General features: G+C 44.4%; 1 protein-coding gene across 1 annotated transcript in view; it reads right to left on the reverse strand.

Moving 5' to 3' along the window:
* hap1 (huntingtin associated protein 1) overlaps positions 1–16,553 on the reverse strand; it is a 39,651-nt gene that overhangs the window by 19,472 nt on the left and 3,626 nt on the right. The window contains exon 3 of the mRNA XM_047366760.1: positions 14,897–15,085. Within this exon, the coding sequence (XP_047222716.1) occupies positions 14,897–15,085 (189 nt within the window). The remainder of the gene's footprint in view (positions 1–14,896; positions 15,086–16,553) is intronic.

The following is a 16,553-nucleotide window of genomic DNA, read 5'->3' on the forward strand; positions in this document are numbered from 1 at the left end:
TCTGGCAGAGACAACTGGTCAGTTGGCTGAGAAAGAGAGGTCATCACAAAAGGTCTCCCCATCAAAATCCACAGGAGAAGTGGACCCCCCCATTATACCCCCCTCTCCCCAGACCCCAACCCAGACCGCACAGAACTCTCCCATCTCCCCACTGAGCCTGCTTTTTGCTGTACTGGATTCTGATAACATAAAAGGAGCTCTTAAAATCGGGACCCAAATGGCTCTGACATTTTTTCCATTCAACACCCCTCGTGGCCGAGGCCCTGCTACTAAACCAACATCTTCCAAATGCCGCAGACCTCCACCACCTCCTAATCTATCTCCTCCTAATAAGGACCTTCAAATCACTTCTCTGTGACACAGTCTCGGCCCCAGTGGTAACTCTATCAGAAATGAGCATGTCCATGAAAAACTCTGTCCCCTAATAGGAGATAGTTGTAAAATATCTGTGGTTATACGTGACAGAAAGAACAAAGCCAAAAGAATAAGAGACAGTAATAAACAATCAACGAAAGCCACAAACTGTCAGGTACAACCAGACACAGAGTTAATATCAGCAACTAAGTCAAATAAACTGGCTTTATTGAACATTAGATCTCTGTCAGGAAAATCCTTTTTAATCAATGACTTCATTACTGACCACGGTCTTGATGTTATGTTTTTAACAGAAACATGGTTACATGAATTTAATGAAGCTCCCATTCTGATAGAGTCGACGCCTCCGAACTACAATTTTCTTTGTGAGAGCAGACAGCAAAGAAAAGGTGGAGGGGTGGCCACTTTGTTTAAAGATTTTAAAAAAAAGTATTTCTGGGCAAATTTGACTGTTTTGAATATTTGGCTCTCCGGGTAAAGAGCCCGGTCCGAACAATGTTCTTGAATATTTATAGGCCTCCTAAGTCCAAAACAAACTTTATCAGTGATTTTAATGAGCTTTTATCTGTGATTTGTGTTTATTATGACTGTTTAATTATTGTGGGAGACTTCAACATTCACATGGACAATCCTGAAGACAGAAGTGCAATAGATCTATGTGACACTCTTAGAAATTATGGTTTAACTCAACATGTTAAACAGAAAACGCACAAACAGGGACATATTTTGGACTTGATCATCACTAAGGGTCTAAACATTTCCAAGGTGTCTGTAACTGATGTTGCCCTATCTGACCACTTTTCTGTTATTTTTGAAAGCATCATCTGCAATGACTCAGTTTGCCAAAGACACATGATTAGAAAACACATCTTTAAGGACAGTGCTGCTGAAACCTTTAACCAGATTAACTCTTCTACCTCCACTTTGCCCTGTAACACTGTAGATGAGCTGGTAGATAACTTTCATTCTAAATTCTCAGACATCATTGATTCAATTGCTCCAGTTAAAGTGAAAGTCGTTTCTGGGAAGAAAATGTCTCTGTGGAGAAGTGCTCTACCAGTCAGAAGTGAAAAAAAGGAGTGTCTAAAAGCTGAACGCAGGTGGCAAAAGACTGCACTCCATGATCACTATATCATCTATAAAAAGAGACTATACAGATATAACCTACAACTGAAAAATGCCAAGGAATCTTTCTTTTCTGAGATCATCAGCAGAAACATTAACGATGCTCGTGCATTATTTGCCACGGTCAACAGGTTAACAAACCCTCCTGTAACTGTAGCATCTGAACTCCACTCTACCAGGGCCTGCAATGAATTTGCTCAATTCTTTACTGAAAAAACCCAAAAGATCATAGAGACAGTCAGCACATCCACATCAACCCCAGTACCAATGTTGTCTCCAACTAGAACTGATTTTGACAAAATTTCCCAATTTCACCAAATAAACTGCAAAATCTTAGAAGAAATCGTACAGCAACTAAGCTCTTCTTCCTGCTGTCTCGATCTTTTACCCACAGCTTTCCTTAAGAAAGCTTTGCCTGTAATAACATCTGATTTAACACAAATAATAAACACGTCCCTTTTGTCAGGTGTTTTCCCCCAGGCCCTAAAACCAGCAATTATCAAACCTCTATTGAAAAAGAGCAACTTGGACAAGCTGCTACTACAGAACTACAGGCCTATATCAAACCTCCCCTTCATCAGAAAGATTATTGAAAAAGCTGTGTTTCAACAGTTAAACAACTTCCTAACAACGACCAACCGCTTCGATGTCTTCCAGTCAGGCTTCCTGCTCACCACAGTACAGAGACTGCTCTTGTCAAGGTGTTCAATGACATCCATATAAATGCAGAATGTGAAAGAACCACGGTGCTGGTATTATTGGACCTTAGTGCAGCATTCGACACTGTTGATCACTCCATTTTATTAGAGCGCCTAGAAAACTTTCTAACTCAGATTTTAATAAACAACAACGTAAGTTATCATAACTATGAAGACGACACACAGCTATACGTTACGATGTCACCAGGTGACCATGAACCCATTCAATCGCTGGGTAAATGCTTAGAAGAAATCAATGCATGGATGGGCCTAAATTTTCTTCAGCTGAATCAAAACAAAACTGAAGTAATAATGTTTGGATCAAAGGAAGAGCGTTTAAAAGTTAGCACACAGCTTCAGTTAATACAGCTAGAAACCACCAGTCAGGCTCGAAACCTGGGTGTAGTGATGGACTCAGACCTGAACCTTCAGAGGCACATAAAGGTAGTAACTAGGTCGTCCTTCTATCACCTAAAGAACATCTCCAGGATTAAAGGACTAATGTCTCAGCAGGACCTTGAAAAACTAATTCATGCGTTCATCTTTAGTAGAATTGATTACTGCAACGGTGTCTTCACAGGTCTGCCTAAAAAGTCGATCAGACAGCTGCAGTTGATCCAGAACGTTGCTGCTCGCGTCCTCACTAGAACTAAAAGTGGAGCACATCACCCTGGTTCTAAAGTCCTTACACTGGCTCCCTGTAGCTCAGAGAATAGACTTTAAAATACATTCAGTTTATAAATCACTGAACAGCTTAGCACCAAAATACATTACAGACTTGTTGTCAGTGTATCAACCACCCAGACCTCTCAGGTCTTGTGGCTCAAATCTACTCTGCAGACCCAGAACCAGAACCAAACATGGAGAAGCAGCTTTTAGTTTTTATGCTCCACTAATCTGGAATAAACTGCCAGAAAACTGTAAAAGCGCCAAAACCCTAAGTTGCTTTAAATCAAGATTCAAAACGTATTTGTTTAGAGTGGCCTTTGACTGTGCCATCTAGGCATGATCAGTTGCGTTTTCAGTCCAATTTTCCTTTCATTTTCTTGTCCATCATTCTATTCTCTTTATTTTATTTTATTTTACTTTTTTAAATTACCTCTGTTGTTTGATTTTATCATTTGATTTGATTTTATGTGTCTGTATCTGTTTATTTGCTTTGTGATTGTATTGTAATTGTATGTACAGCGCTTTGAGTGTCTCGTCGCTGAAAAGCGCTATATAAATAAACTTACCTTACCGTAAAAAAGTATTTTTATTAATTTTACCAACCAGTTTCTTCTGACTGGTAGTAATATTAACATATTGGAGTTGACCAGCCTGAGACCTGACCTGAATCTAATAGAGAATCAGGGGAGGAAGCTAAATATGGTTAAAAAATGGTTTGGGATTTAAGCTTTCAACCTCCGAGAAACAAACAAACTTCTTGGCTGAATGAAAATCTAAATCTGCCAGGGGTATGAAGAATTTGTGCCTTAACTGTGAAAACAGGGTAATTCTGAATGAAAACCTGTTGGAGGCTGTAAAATAGGCTGGAATGGAGGATCAAATACCAGCAAGACAACAACCCTGAAGCCCAGCCAGATCTATGATGGTTTAGATAAAAACATATCTTGAGTTAAAATGAGCCACGAATAGAAATGTACACCAAACCTTTTAGATTTTTATCTATAGAACATTTTGAAACATGTATTATTCCTTCCACTTCATAGTTATTCTCTATATTGTGTTGGCGCATTAACACATCTATAATGCTTTGAATGTATGGTTATAGGGCCTTGCTTATTTTTCTGCTCTCTGTTAAAGTTACTTCAGAAATCCAATCATATAAAAAAAAAAATCACAGCTATATCTTCAAAACAGTTTAATTATTAGACATTCACTCAATACATTGTCACATAAAGCTTACAAATTATTTATAAATGTATCAATATTTATTTTGATCTGCCTCACTGGCACAAGTTCAAACAACACAGCTGATCTCGATAGTATTTCTTTGTGAGGGGAAAACTAGAAAGGTGTTTTGCTTCCTTGTCCACAGCATCCAAAGAAAAACACCCAGAGCAGCTACGTGCCTTTACTAAACTTAATACATAACCAGTGAATATGTGTTAAAGATCAGAAGCTTCGCCTGCAGCCAACTCCCAACTAAACAAGCAGAACACCCAGCATGATAAGGGTTGTGATTTACTCAGAAAACATTGCATACCTCTGTTCACAAATGAAAAGGGATCGTTGTTGACGTTGTGCCCTCTCCTTTTATACAACATATTGTATTTTCATTAATTCAATTTGTTTATTTGACTATAAAGTTTGATAGAATGGGTGTGACATAATTTAAATTAATTAGATTTTGTAGAGATTGACTTGAGATGTTAAATCTGACACTCATTTCTCGAAGAGGTTTCAAAGCTTTGTTGCTGCAATGAACTACACGGCTGCTAATTAGAAAGGTCTGCCTAAAAACCTAAAAACAAATCACCCAGCAGAATCTGTGGAGAGAGATGTATTATACTCCACTTAAAAAAATCCTGAATATGTGATTGTTAGATGCAATTTTACTTTTCTAACAGTAAACATAAATTATTCCAGCTCTAAGGCACCTGCCTGCAACAAAGCTGGTGTATGCACCGGCTCCAACAAAACCAATACATAGTTGCTACTGTTGCAACTGTTGTGCGACTGCTACTATTGTAAACACAAGACAGATTGTTTTCTAAAAAGGGCTTTTCTAATTGCAACATGTTGAATTGGTTGGACGGAAAAGTTTGGAGTGAGCATTCTTACTTTCCCCAAAGACCCTCTATGCAGGAAACGCATAGAGGATCTATGATTCTCTCAGAACAACATTTTGACAGCTACATTACTGTAGTGAAGTGCAGTCCGGCTAATTTTATTTCACACATAAGATTCAAAATAAACATACAATAAAAGCAAAGGCAGAAGTGTTAGCTTATTTTATTTACCCTTTATTCAGGTGAAGAACTCAAATGTCAGTGTATTAAAAAAAATTAAAAGAAGGCTAAAAAATTACTTTAAGGTTTACCCCGGTGGATGAGAGGATCGCATCCCTTTGCCTTTGGGTCGGGGAGAGGTCTCTGACTGTCGTTTCCGCCTATGGGCCGAGCGGTGGTGCAAGGTACCCGGTCTTCTTGGCGTCCCTGTCGGGGGTGCTGAATAGTGCCCCTCTCTGGGACTCAGTGGTTCTGCTGGAAGACTTCAACGCCTAGGTGGGAAATGACAGTGACACCTGGAGGGGTGTGAAGCAATGGTCTAGCATCAACCTCTATTGTCGATGCAGTGGTCGCAAGGTCTGCAGTGCCTGTCGCGATGGCAATGCCTGAACCCGATGGTGGACACCGGCAGCAAAGGATGCTGTCAAACTGAAGAAGGAGTCCGATCAGCTGTGGTTGGCTTGTGGGACTCCTGAGGCAGCTGACGGGTACCGTGAGGTCAAACATGCTGCAGCCAGGGCTGTGGCAGAGTCAAAAACTCTGGCCTGGGAGGAGTTCCAAGGAGCCATGGAGAAGGACTACCGGTTGGCCTTGAAGCGATTCTTGCATACCATCCAATGCCTCAGGAGCAGGAAGCAGTGCTTTGCCAACACTGTTTACAGTGGGGGTCGGGAACTACTAACCTCAACTAGGAACATTATCAGGCAGTGGAAGGAGTACTTCGAGGATCTTCTCAATCCTGCCGTCACGCCATCCTGGTGGAAGCAGAGAGTGGCAACTCGGAGCTGGACTGTTTCATCACCCAGGCTTACGTAAGTCACCGAGGTGGTTAAAAAGCTCCACGGTGGCAAGGCTTCGGAGGTAGATGAGATCCGTCCAGGGTACCTCAACTCTCTGGATGTTGTGGGGCTGTCGTGGCTGACACGCTTCTTCAACATTATGTGGCGTTTGGGGACAGTGCCTCTGGACTGGCGAGGGTGTGTTCCAACTATAGGGGGATCACACCCCTCAGCCTCCCGGGTAAGCCCTATGGCTAAGGCATTGGAGAGGAGAGTCTGACCGATCGTTGAACCTCAGCTTCTGGAGGAGCAGTGTGGTTATTGTCCCAGCCGTGGAACACTGGATCAGCTCTAAACCATCTGCAGGGTACTCGAGGGTTCATGGGATTTTGCCCCACCAGTCCACATGTGTTTTGTGGACCTGGAGAAGGCATTCGACCAGGTCCCTAGTGGTGCTCTGTGGGGGGTGCTCCAGGAGTACGGAGTCGGGGGCCCTTTATTAGGGGCCATCCGGTCAGGAGCAGAGCAGGAGTTTGGTCTGCATTGCCAGCACTAAGTCAGACCTGTTCCTGGTTCATGTTTCACTCCGGCAGGGTTGGTCTGGGTCACCGGTCCTGTTCATAACTTTCATAGACCGGATTTCTACGTGAAGCCAAGGGCTGGAGGAGGTCCAGTTTGGGGATCAGTGGATTTTGTCTCTTCTTTGTGCAGATAGCTAAGACCTACAGCATGCATTGGGGCAGTTCGCAGCCGAGTGTGAAGCAGATGGGACGATGATCAGCTCCTCCAAGTTCAAGGCCGTGGTTCTCGATTGGAAAAGGGTGGCTTGCCCTCTTCAGGTTGTAAGGCAGTTCTTGCCTCAAGTGGAGGAGTTCAAGTAATCTCGGGGACTTGTTCACTAGTGAGCGGAGACTGGAGCGGAAGATTGACAGACAGATTCATGTGGCTGCCGCGATAATGAGGACGCTGTGGTGGTCCATTGTGGTGACAAGAGAGCTGAACCAAAAAGCGAAGCTCTCAATTTTCTGATTGGTCTAAGTTCCTACCCTTACCTATGGGCATGAGCTTTGGGTCATGACAGAAAGAACAAGATCCCGGATTCAAGCGGCTGAAATGAGATTCCTCCGGAGGGTGAGGGTGGCCTGACACTCCCTCAGAGATAAGGTGAGGAGCATGGCCATCCGGGAGGAGCTCGGAGTAAAGCAGCTGCTCCTCCACATCGAGAGGAGTCAGTTGAGGTGGGTCGGGCATATGTATCGGATGCCTTCTGGACCCCTCCATTAGAAGCTGTTCCAGGCATGGAGGGACCATGCCTATCGGCTGGTCAGGGCACACCTTGGGCTCCCCCCCGGAGAAGCTAAAGGAGGTGTTTGGGAAGAGGCAAGCCTGGGCGTCTCTACTGAGTCTGCTGCCCCAGATGAAACGGAAGATGACAAGTATGAGTATGAGATAATTTCAATATATGTCCCCATTCCAGATATGAAAAACTGTGTTACTATCGTGATACAATCCCCAAACAAGGAAAACTTGTTAAACAAAAAAAATATGCCTTTGAAGTTTTTACAGAAAACTTTTTCTCAAATTGAGACCCTTTTCTTAAGACAAATGCATGTATATTAGATTGATTTATTAATCTCTGCTTGAAGTTGTATTTTTAACAAAACCATCCCTCTTCAGAAAAGCTTGCCTGCAGTGAACTTTTTAGGACTTCCTTATTCTACAGTAGAATCAGTAACTGACCAAGAAGTTTGCTCTAGTGAAAAAACAAACACCAAATACCGATACATGTTCATGACTAAATGAACCGTTAGACAAAAAGGTGTGACAAAAGCATTTCAGTGCCTAGTAGTTTGAATCTAAAAGCAGATCACAAACAGCGACAGGGAAATAGAATACCAAAGGACTCTACAGAACTGACAAACACCACCATATGTCAACAGTAGCACAGTGTGGCACAGTGTGCATCAATCAGGTTAGTCTGTCCTGTTTCTGATGGCAACATGTGGTTTGGCAGCGGCTTGGTACAGCCTGTTTGGTATTAAAAGGACATACCCCTACAATCTCACTAAATCCTCACTATAAGCCAATTTTCTTTAGTGGACGGTTTTCCTACTAAAACATATAAATCTTGATCAATTCACATTAACAGATTTGCTGAAAGCCTATACAAAATCTGGCTAAGCTGCAACTCTGATAAGCTCTTAATATTTACATTTATGGCCCTAATGTTTGAAAGAAGGCACCCAAAAAGGGTCAAGTCACTGAGAAGGATCTAGAAAATTATGTATTAGTCACTGTCAGCAGGTTAAAATATAAATATGATCTATTGTATTTGCATATTTCCCTTGGTATAAATCAAGTCCTTTTATTTAAAAGAAAGGGTCTTTCATTAAATAATTTTAAAAATATATGGCCTAATGGATATTGGGTTGTTAAAATGTACATAGAAAGCAGAACCTCTGCACCTCACCTTCCAGCGCACATACCTTCATCACCCTACAAAGTCTAGACAACCAGCGAATCTAAAAATAAACCGTCTCTGAGGTGCTGCAGCGGCCAGCATGCCAACCCTGTCATTTGATGTGAGAGCGGGATACAGTCTGCTCGTCTTCAGCATAAACTGCTTACAGTGGCAAAGGCACAGTAGGGTAATTGGCTTGATGGTATTTGACATCAATCACTTCGAAATGAAGCCCTTAACCTAGAGGTGTATGTCCAGAAAGTCTGGGACTTGTGGGCTTTCGTAGAGTCCGCAACAAAACACGGGAGTTAGTTCTCTATCTCAAACTACACTGGGAGGTTTGAACCAGCAACCCACCAGGTACAGGACGAACCCTTAAAACCGGGCGCCGCCCCGGCATTATTCACTTTGAAGAAGTCAGTTAAAAATTCTCCACAGATTTGGGTTTATTTATGTTCAGAGCCTGTGTGTTGATGCTAGACTTCTTCCCAGAATACTAGTTTTCCCTTTCCTCATTCACCACACCTGTAAGCTACATGGTTAGGTTCAGCTTGAGGTCACGGCCCAAATAAGAATCCAAACCGAGTTAACCTCTGTAGGATATTGCAGCTCAGCTAACTGAATGTATTTGTATGTTACAGAAACATCAGCAGACCTATTAACAGCCCACTTTGTGACATAACCACTGTTTATTTGCATGTAATCCAGGTAAATTAGATCTGATCATTCAGGACAGATGTTACTATGAGGTAAACGGAGCCTGAGAAAAGCTATGGTTTTTAACTTATTAACCCATCATGAACATCACTGTTATGTTAAAAGTAAAAGTACTAATTTCTTCTGCAACAGGGAGCTTTAAATCTAATCAGTGAAACGACCCGTTTAATCCATAGGAACCTGCACTTGTAACTGTTTTAAAGCAGGATGTAAAAAATAAAACTGGACCTGGTAGGGACAGAATAAATATGTTCGTTCGTCGTCTTCCGCTTATCCAGGACCGGGTCGCGGGGGCAGCAGACTCAGCAGAGACGCCCAGACGTCCCTCTCTCCAGACACCTCCTCCAGTTCCTCCAGGGGGAGCCCAAGGCGTTCCCAGGCCAGCCGAGAGACATAGTCCCTCCAGCATGTCCTGGGCCGTCCCCTGGGCCTCCTCCCGGTGGGACGTGCCTGGAACACCTCCCGAGGAAGGCGTCCAGGAGGCATCCGGTATAGATGCCCGAGCCACCTCAACTGGCTCCTCTCGATGTGGAGGAGCAGCGGCTCTACTCCGAGCCCCTCCCGGATGGCCGAGCTCCTCACCCTATCTCTAAGGGAGTGCCCGGCCACCCTACGGAGGAAGCTCATTTCAGCCGCTTGTATCCGTGATCTCGTTCTTTCGGTCATGACCCAAAGTTCATGGCCATAGGTGAGGGTAGGAACGTAGACCGACCAGTAAATTGAGAGCTTTGCTTTTCGGCTCAGCTCTCTCTTCACCACAATGGACCGGCACAGCGCCCCCATTACTGTGGCAGCTGCACCGATCCGTCTGTCGATCTCCCGCTCCATTCTTCCCTCACTCGTGAACAAGACCCCGAGATACTTAAACTCCTCCACTTGAGGCAGGAACTCCCCTCCAACCTGAAGAGGACAAGCCACCCTTTTCCGGTCGAGTACCATGGCCTCGGACTTGGAGGAGCTGATCCTCATCCCAGCCGCTTCACACTCGGCTGCGAACCGCCACAGCGCATGCTGTAGGTCTTGGCTAGAGGGGGCCAGCAGGACCACGTCATCCGCAAAAAGAAGAGACGAAATCCACTGGTCCCCAAACCAGACCCCCTCCGGCCCTTGGCTGCGTCTAGAAATCCTGTCCATAAAAGTTATGAACAGGACCGGCGACAAAGGGCAGCCCTGCCGGAGTCCAACATGCACTGGGAACAGGTCCGACTTAGTGCCGGCAATGCGGACCAAACTCCTGCTCCGCTCGTACAGGGACCGGATGGCCCCTAATAAAGGGCCCCCGATTCCATACTCCTGGAGCACCCCCCACAGGGCATCACGAGGGACACAGTCGAATGCCTTCTCCAGGTCCACAAAACACATGTGAACCGGTTGGGCAAACTCCCATGAACCCTCGAGCACCCTGTAGAGGGTATAGAGCTGGTCCAGTGTTCCACGGCTGGGACGAAAACCACACTGTTCCTCCTGAAGCCGAGGTTCGACTATCGGTCGGACTCTCCTCTCCAATACCCTGGCGTAGGCCTTACCAGGGAGGCTGAGGAGTGTGATCCCCCTGTAGTTGGAACACACCCTCCGGTCCCCCTTCTTATAAAGGGGGACCACCACCCCAGTCTGCCAGTCCAGAGGCACTGTCCCCGACCGCCACGCAATGTTGAAGAGGCGTGTCAACCATGACAGCCCTACAACATCCAGAGACTTGAGGTACTCAGGGCGGATCTCATCCACCCCCGAAGCCTTGCCACCGCGGAGCTTTTTAACCACCTCGGTGACTTCAGCCTGGGTGATGAAAGAGTCCAACCCCGAGTCCCCAGCCTCTGTTTCCACCACGGAATGCGTGATGGCAGGATTGAGGAGATCCTCGAAGTACTCCTTCCACCGCCCGATAATGTCCTCAGTCGAGGTCAGCAGTCTCCCGCCCCCACTATAAACAGTGTTGGCAGAGCACTGCTTCCCCCTCCTGAGGCGTCGGACGGTTTGCCAGAATCGCTTCGAGGCCAACCGGTAGTCCTTCTCCATGGCCTCACCGAACTCTTCCCAGGCCCGAGTTTTTGCCTCTGCCACAGCCCGGGCCGCAGCACGCTTGGCCTCACGGTACCCGTCAGCCGCCTCAGGAGTCCCACAAGCCAACCACAGCCGATAGGACTCCTTCTTCAGCTTAACAGCATCCCTTACTGCCGGTGTCCACCACCGGGTTCTGGGATTGCCGCCACGACAGGCACCGCAGACCTTACGGCCGCAGCTATGGGCAGCAGCATCGACAATAGATGCAGAGAACATGGTCCACTCTGAGTCTATGTCTCCAACATCCCCCGGGATCTGGTCGAAGCTCTCCCGGAGGTGGGAGTTGAATACATCCCTGGCCGAGGGCTCCGCCAGGCGTTCCCAGCAGACCCTCACTATGCGCTTGGGCCTGCCGAGTCTGTCCGGCTTTCTCCTCCTCCAGCGGATCCAACTCACCACCAGGTGATGATCAGTGGACAGCTCAGCCCCTCTCTTCACCCGAGTGTCCAAAACATGCGGCCGAAGGTCTGATGATACGACAACAAAGTCGATCATCGACCTCCTGCCTAGGTTGTCCTGGTGCCAAGTGCACTGATGGACACCCTTATGTTTGAACATGGTGTTCGTTATGGACAATCCGTGACTAGCGCAGAAGTCCAATAACAAAACACCACTCGGATTCAGATCGGGGAGGCCATTCCTCCCGATCACGCCTCTCCAGGTGTCACTGTCGTTCCCCACGTGGGCGTTGAAGTCCCCCAGCAGAATAATGGAGTCCCCGGGAGGGGCACTATCCAGCACCCCCGACAGGGACGCCAAGAAGGCAGGGTACTCTGCACTACCACTCGGCCCGTAGGCTGAAATGATAGTCAGAGACCTCTCCCCAACCCGAAGGCGCAGGGATACAACCCTCTCATCCACTGGGGTAAACCCCAACACGAGACGGCTGAGCTGGGGGGCAACAAGCAAACCCACACCAGCCCGCCGCCTCTCCCCGTGGGCCACTCCAGAGTAGAAGAGAGTCCAACCCCTCTCAAGGAGATGGGTTCCAGAGCCCACGCTGTGCGTGGAGGCGAGCCCGACTATTTCTAGTCGATATCTCTCGACCTCCCGCACAAGCTCAGACTCCTTCCCCCCCAGCGAGGTGACATTCCACGTCCCTAGAGCCAGCCTAAGCATCCGGGGATCGGGCCGTTGAGGTCTCCACCTTCGTCCGCCACCCAATCCTCTTTGCACCGGTCCCTCACGGTTCCCCCTGCAGGTGGTGGGCCCACTGGAGGATGGCCTCGCGTCTCTCGTTCGGGCTTGGCCCGGCCGGGTCCCGCGAGGAGCAACCCGGCCACCAGGCGCTCTCCGACGAGTCCCGACCCCAGGCCTGGCTCCAGGGTGGGACCCCGGCTCCGCCGTACCGGGCGACGTCACGTGCCTCGATATTGTGTTCTTCATGAGGGGTTCTTGAACCATTCTTTGTCTGACCCATCACCTAGAACCTGTTTGCCATGGGAGACCCTACCAGGGGCATTTAGGCCCCAGACAACATAGCCTCTAGGATCATTTGAGCACTCAAACCCCTCCACCACGTTAAGGTGACGGTTCAAGGAGGTACTTGAATAAATATGTTCCAATTAATAATTAATAGGTTAACAATAAGACTGCAGGTTGGTTTATATGAGCCAAGCTTTATCAAATTAAACCTTGAATGCATTGATTAAGCAGTGAAGAATTACCAGACTTCAAACACAGAGCTGTAAAAAAGTATTTAACACCCAAAGGATGTATTCAGTTTCTTCTTTGTTGTCCCACTTAATGTTTCAGATCAAAAAATAAACTTTAGTATCAGACAAAGATAACCTAACTAATTATTAAAGAAGTTTTCATAATGATGATTTCATTTATTAAGAGCAAAATGCTACCCAAACAAGCCTGGCCCTTTGAAAGAGGAAACTGCTCCTGAAACCTGAAAACAGGTTGTGTCTCAGCTACCATCAAGCATTTATTATGACTGGCCATTAGCCTTTAATGTCGCTATGAAAGCAGTTTTGCATTTGTTTTGCAAATTGTTTTATATCAGTCATAATGAAGGGCTTTTGAGCATGAATGGCGTGGTTAAGGTCATGACATAGGATCTCAATTCAGTTTAAGGCCAGACTTTGACTAGGTCATTCCAAAATCTTTTTTTAACCAATTCAGAGGTAGACTTGGTTATATGCATCACATCATTGTCCTGCTGCATAACCCAAACATGCTTGAGGTCAACATCAAAAACTGATAGCTGGACATCGTCCTTCAGGATTTTCTGGTAGAAGGCAGAATTAATCTATTCATCTATCTAAAGTCTTTCAGGTCCAGGTCCTGATTTGTGGACCAGGTTTCCATTTGTGGATAATGGCTCTCAAAGAGATAGGACCAAGGAAAATCGCTTTGTGAATATTTCCAGACGGATAGATGTAAATGACTTTCGTTTCTCATCTGTTCTTAACTTTCCCAATTTTGGGTCATGATGCTTTGCTTGTTAAGATTTATTAGCATGCTTCATGTTTCAGACATGTTCTATTTAGGTCTTTTCTTTATATCAATAATCAGGCTTGGTGTTGGGAAAATGTATATAAGTTATCATTGTTTAGTTAAATCATGTTTATGTCTGAAGTTCTACTATAGTTAAGATGATTCCTGTGATTGCTTTTTTTAGTGAGAAAAAGTGTTTGTGGAAGGTTAAGGAATGCGGCCTGGAGTGGATCAATCTCTGGACATGACAAGCTTATACCATATATGGGAATGACTACGCTTTTAGGTTGAAATCTCTGTAAGAATTGGCTGAACCAATTCCCGCTATATGCTTGTAGGAATGTGAGTTGTAAATAAAAGGTTGGTACAAGGATTTCTCCCTTTGTGAGAAGGAAGTCGCTGTTCTGGCAGAGGACTGTCTCACCCTTGCAAGTCAAACTTACTTGGTTCACTTGTGTCTTATTTTACACTTGTCTGTGTTTATCAGCTTACTAACTCTATCACTCTATCTCTATGGCTAGAGAAACTGACCTCAGCTTTCTCAAACCATGAATTTAACTTTTCAAGAAAAAAGTTAAATTCATGGATTGACAAAGAGGGGATGGGGTTAGTTTTTCACATAGGGGCCAGGGTGGTTTAAGCTTTTTCCAATTATCAAATGAAATCTTCATTTGAAAACTAAATCTTGTATTTAATCAGGTTATATTTCTCAGATATTAAAATTAGTTTGACGAACTGAAACATTTAAGTTTGACTAAAAAGCAAAAAGAGAATAAATCTGTATAACGGAAACACATTTTCAAAGCATTATGAGTTTTAATTGTTTTACTGATATTTCACAGAGGTGAATTGAAAAAAGAAAACAAAAATACGGCATGAATGAGATTTAGTTTATAAATGTTTTTCTTCATATATGATAATTCAACTATCGAAGCTAATATTTTGATCAGTGCATTAGACTGATTTCTAATAATAAATACTACAAATAAAGAAAGAAACTCTTTGAAACAATAGCAGGGACAGGCTGCATCATTTTTTATCATTAGTGATTCATATTATGAAACCCTGCAGATTACCACAGATAACCTGACCAAAAGCTTTTAGCAAATTAAATTAAAGTGATTTTTCCAACTCTGCAATAAAATGTTTTGGGGGAAAATACCAGCTGAAAAAAGAGATTATCTGAATGTTTGACTTTAGATGTTAAAGGACCTTGTTTTAACAATTCCCGAGATATCACTTGCTTGCTGTCTCACAATAGATACAAAGAACAGTACTCACAGAAATATTTGAAGGTCTCTTCGATCTGTTCATATGTGAGTCCCAGTACGACCTCATGTGGCACCAGAGGGGTGTGCAGCCAGTCGTCATTGTCATATCCAAACACCGTGTTTGCTCGAAGAGTGTACTTGGGCTGACCTTCTGACAGCAGACTCACTATCTCCAACTCCGGCAGGTCTGAGCAGAGGTCTGAACGTGCCAAAGGTTTAGGTGATTCATCATTGATTAGGAATGAAGGAAGAAGAAGGAAGAAAAAGAAAGCGAAATATAAGTAGACACAGCAAAGGGGATCTGTCACTCACAATGTCATACTGCCTTCTAGTGGTACATGTAGAAATTCAATGAGCTCCATTATTATTTTTTCTACAGTCAAGTTTTGGCAGCGTGTGCAGTAACAAATATGTTCCATTTTGTAAATGTTCATGCTTTTGTGTGAACAATTCAGTGGAGAATGATTAAATGCATATTATTGTAATGCAAAGAGCTGTATTAGCTGCATAAGATTAAACTAAAACCACATTTCACCGTCACTTAATTTCAGGATCATTAGCAGAGGTGAAAGAAATAAAAGATTAAAGATGAAGAACTATGAATCTCATTAGCAGACTTGGTGCTACTAAAGAGTGGGCGATGAGCTTGAAACCATGTCTACTTGGGTTAGCAGTGGTTACACCCAAAGGAAAGTAAGCAATAATTGTCATGTTTCATCAAAAATGGCCTCACATATTAGGTTAAGGATACTTCAACAGAGAGAACGGTTTTTCAAATCGTCCAGACAGGATTGATGGACTGAAGTAAGTTTCAGGACATTCAAGAGTGTAAAACAAACTCCAGAACCATTTCAGAATGGACTTGAGTATTCAGTACAGAATTGTGTTACCTGTGCAGAGCTTATTTAAAATCAGCAGCAGGCAAGTATGACCTATCTCTTTGCCCAATGAGGAAAGGAGTATTGGACTCATTGCCTCAATGCTATCTTTCTTGTGACATGAATAACAACAAAGAAGCCCATTCTGATTAAGAAGCACCTCAAAGACAAAATTAAATTCTGCAGGAAGTACAATGGTGAAGACCAGAAAGCTGAGGCAAGATGTTTTCACTGATGAATGATCCTTCTAATTGTTTGGGACCACTGGAAAAATCATTAGTTCAGAGAAGAAAACAGTTGCCCCACCACTGAGGTGTCAGCCAATACAATCAGTGTGTGGATAGTGAGAGTTGCTTTTCATCCAAGAGACTGGACTTACTCACAGTTCATCCCAAAAACACAACCATGAATGGGATTGGATCACGACAACTTCCAGGAGATGGACCGCAGAGTGAAGGCAAAAGGGCCAACAAGTGCTAAACATCTCTGGGAACTCCTTCAAGACTGTTGGAAAACCATTTCAGGTGACTACCTCTTGAAGCTCATCAACAGAATACCAAGAGTGTGAGGAGCAGTAATCAAAGCAAAAGGTGGCTACTTTGAAGAACCTTGAATATAAGACATATTTTCAGTTGTTTCACACTTTTTTGTTCAGTATATAATTCCACATGTGTTAATTCATAGTTTTGATGCCTTCAGTGTGAAGCTACAATATTCATAGTCATGAAAATAACTCTTTGAATGAGGTGTGTCCAAACCTTTGGTCTGTACTGTATGTGCGTCTGATCA

This window comes from Girardinichthys multiradiatus, chromosome 5 (genome assembly GCF_021462225.1).
Source record: "Girardinichthys multiradiatus isolate DD_20200921_A chromosome 5, DD_fGirMul_XY1, whole genome shotgun sequence".
NCBI classification, from domain to species: Eukaryota; Metazoa; Chordata; class Actinopteri; order Cyprinodontiformes; family Goodeidae; genus Girardinichthys; species Girardinichthys multiradiatus.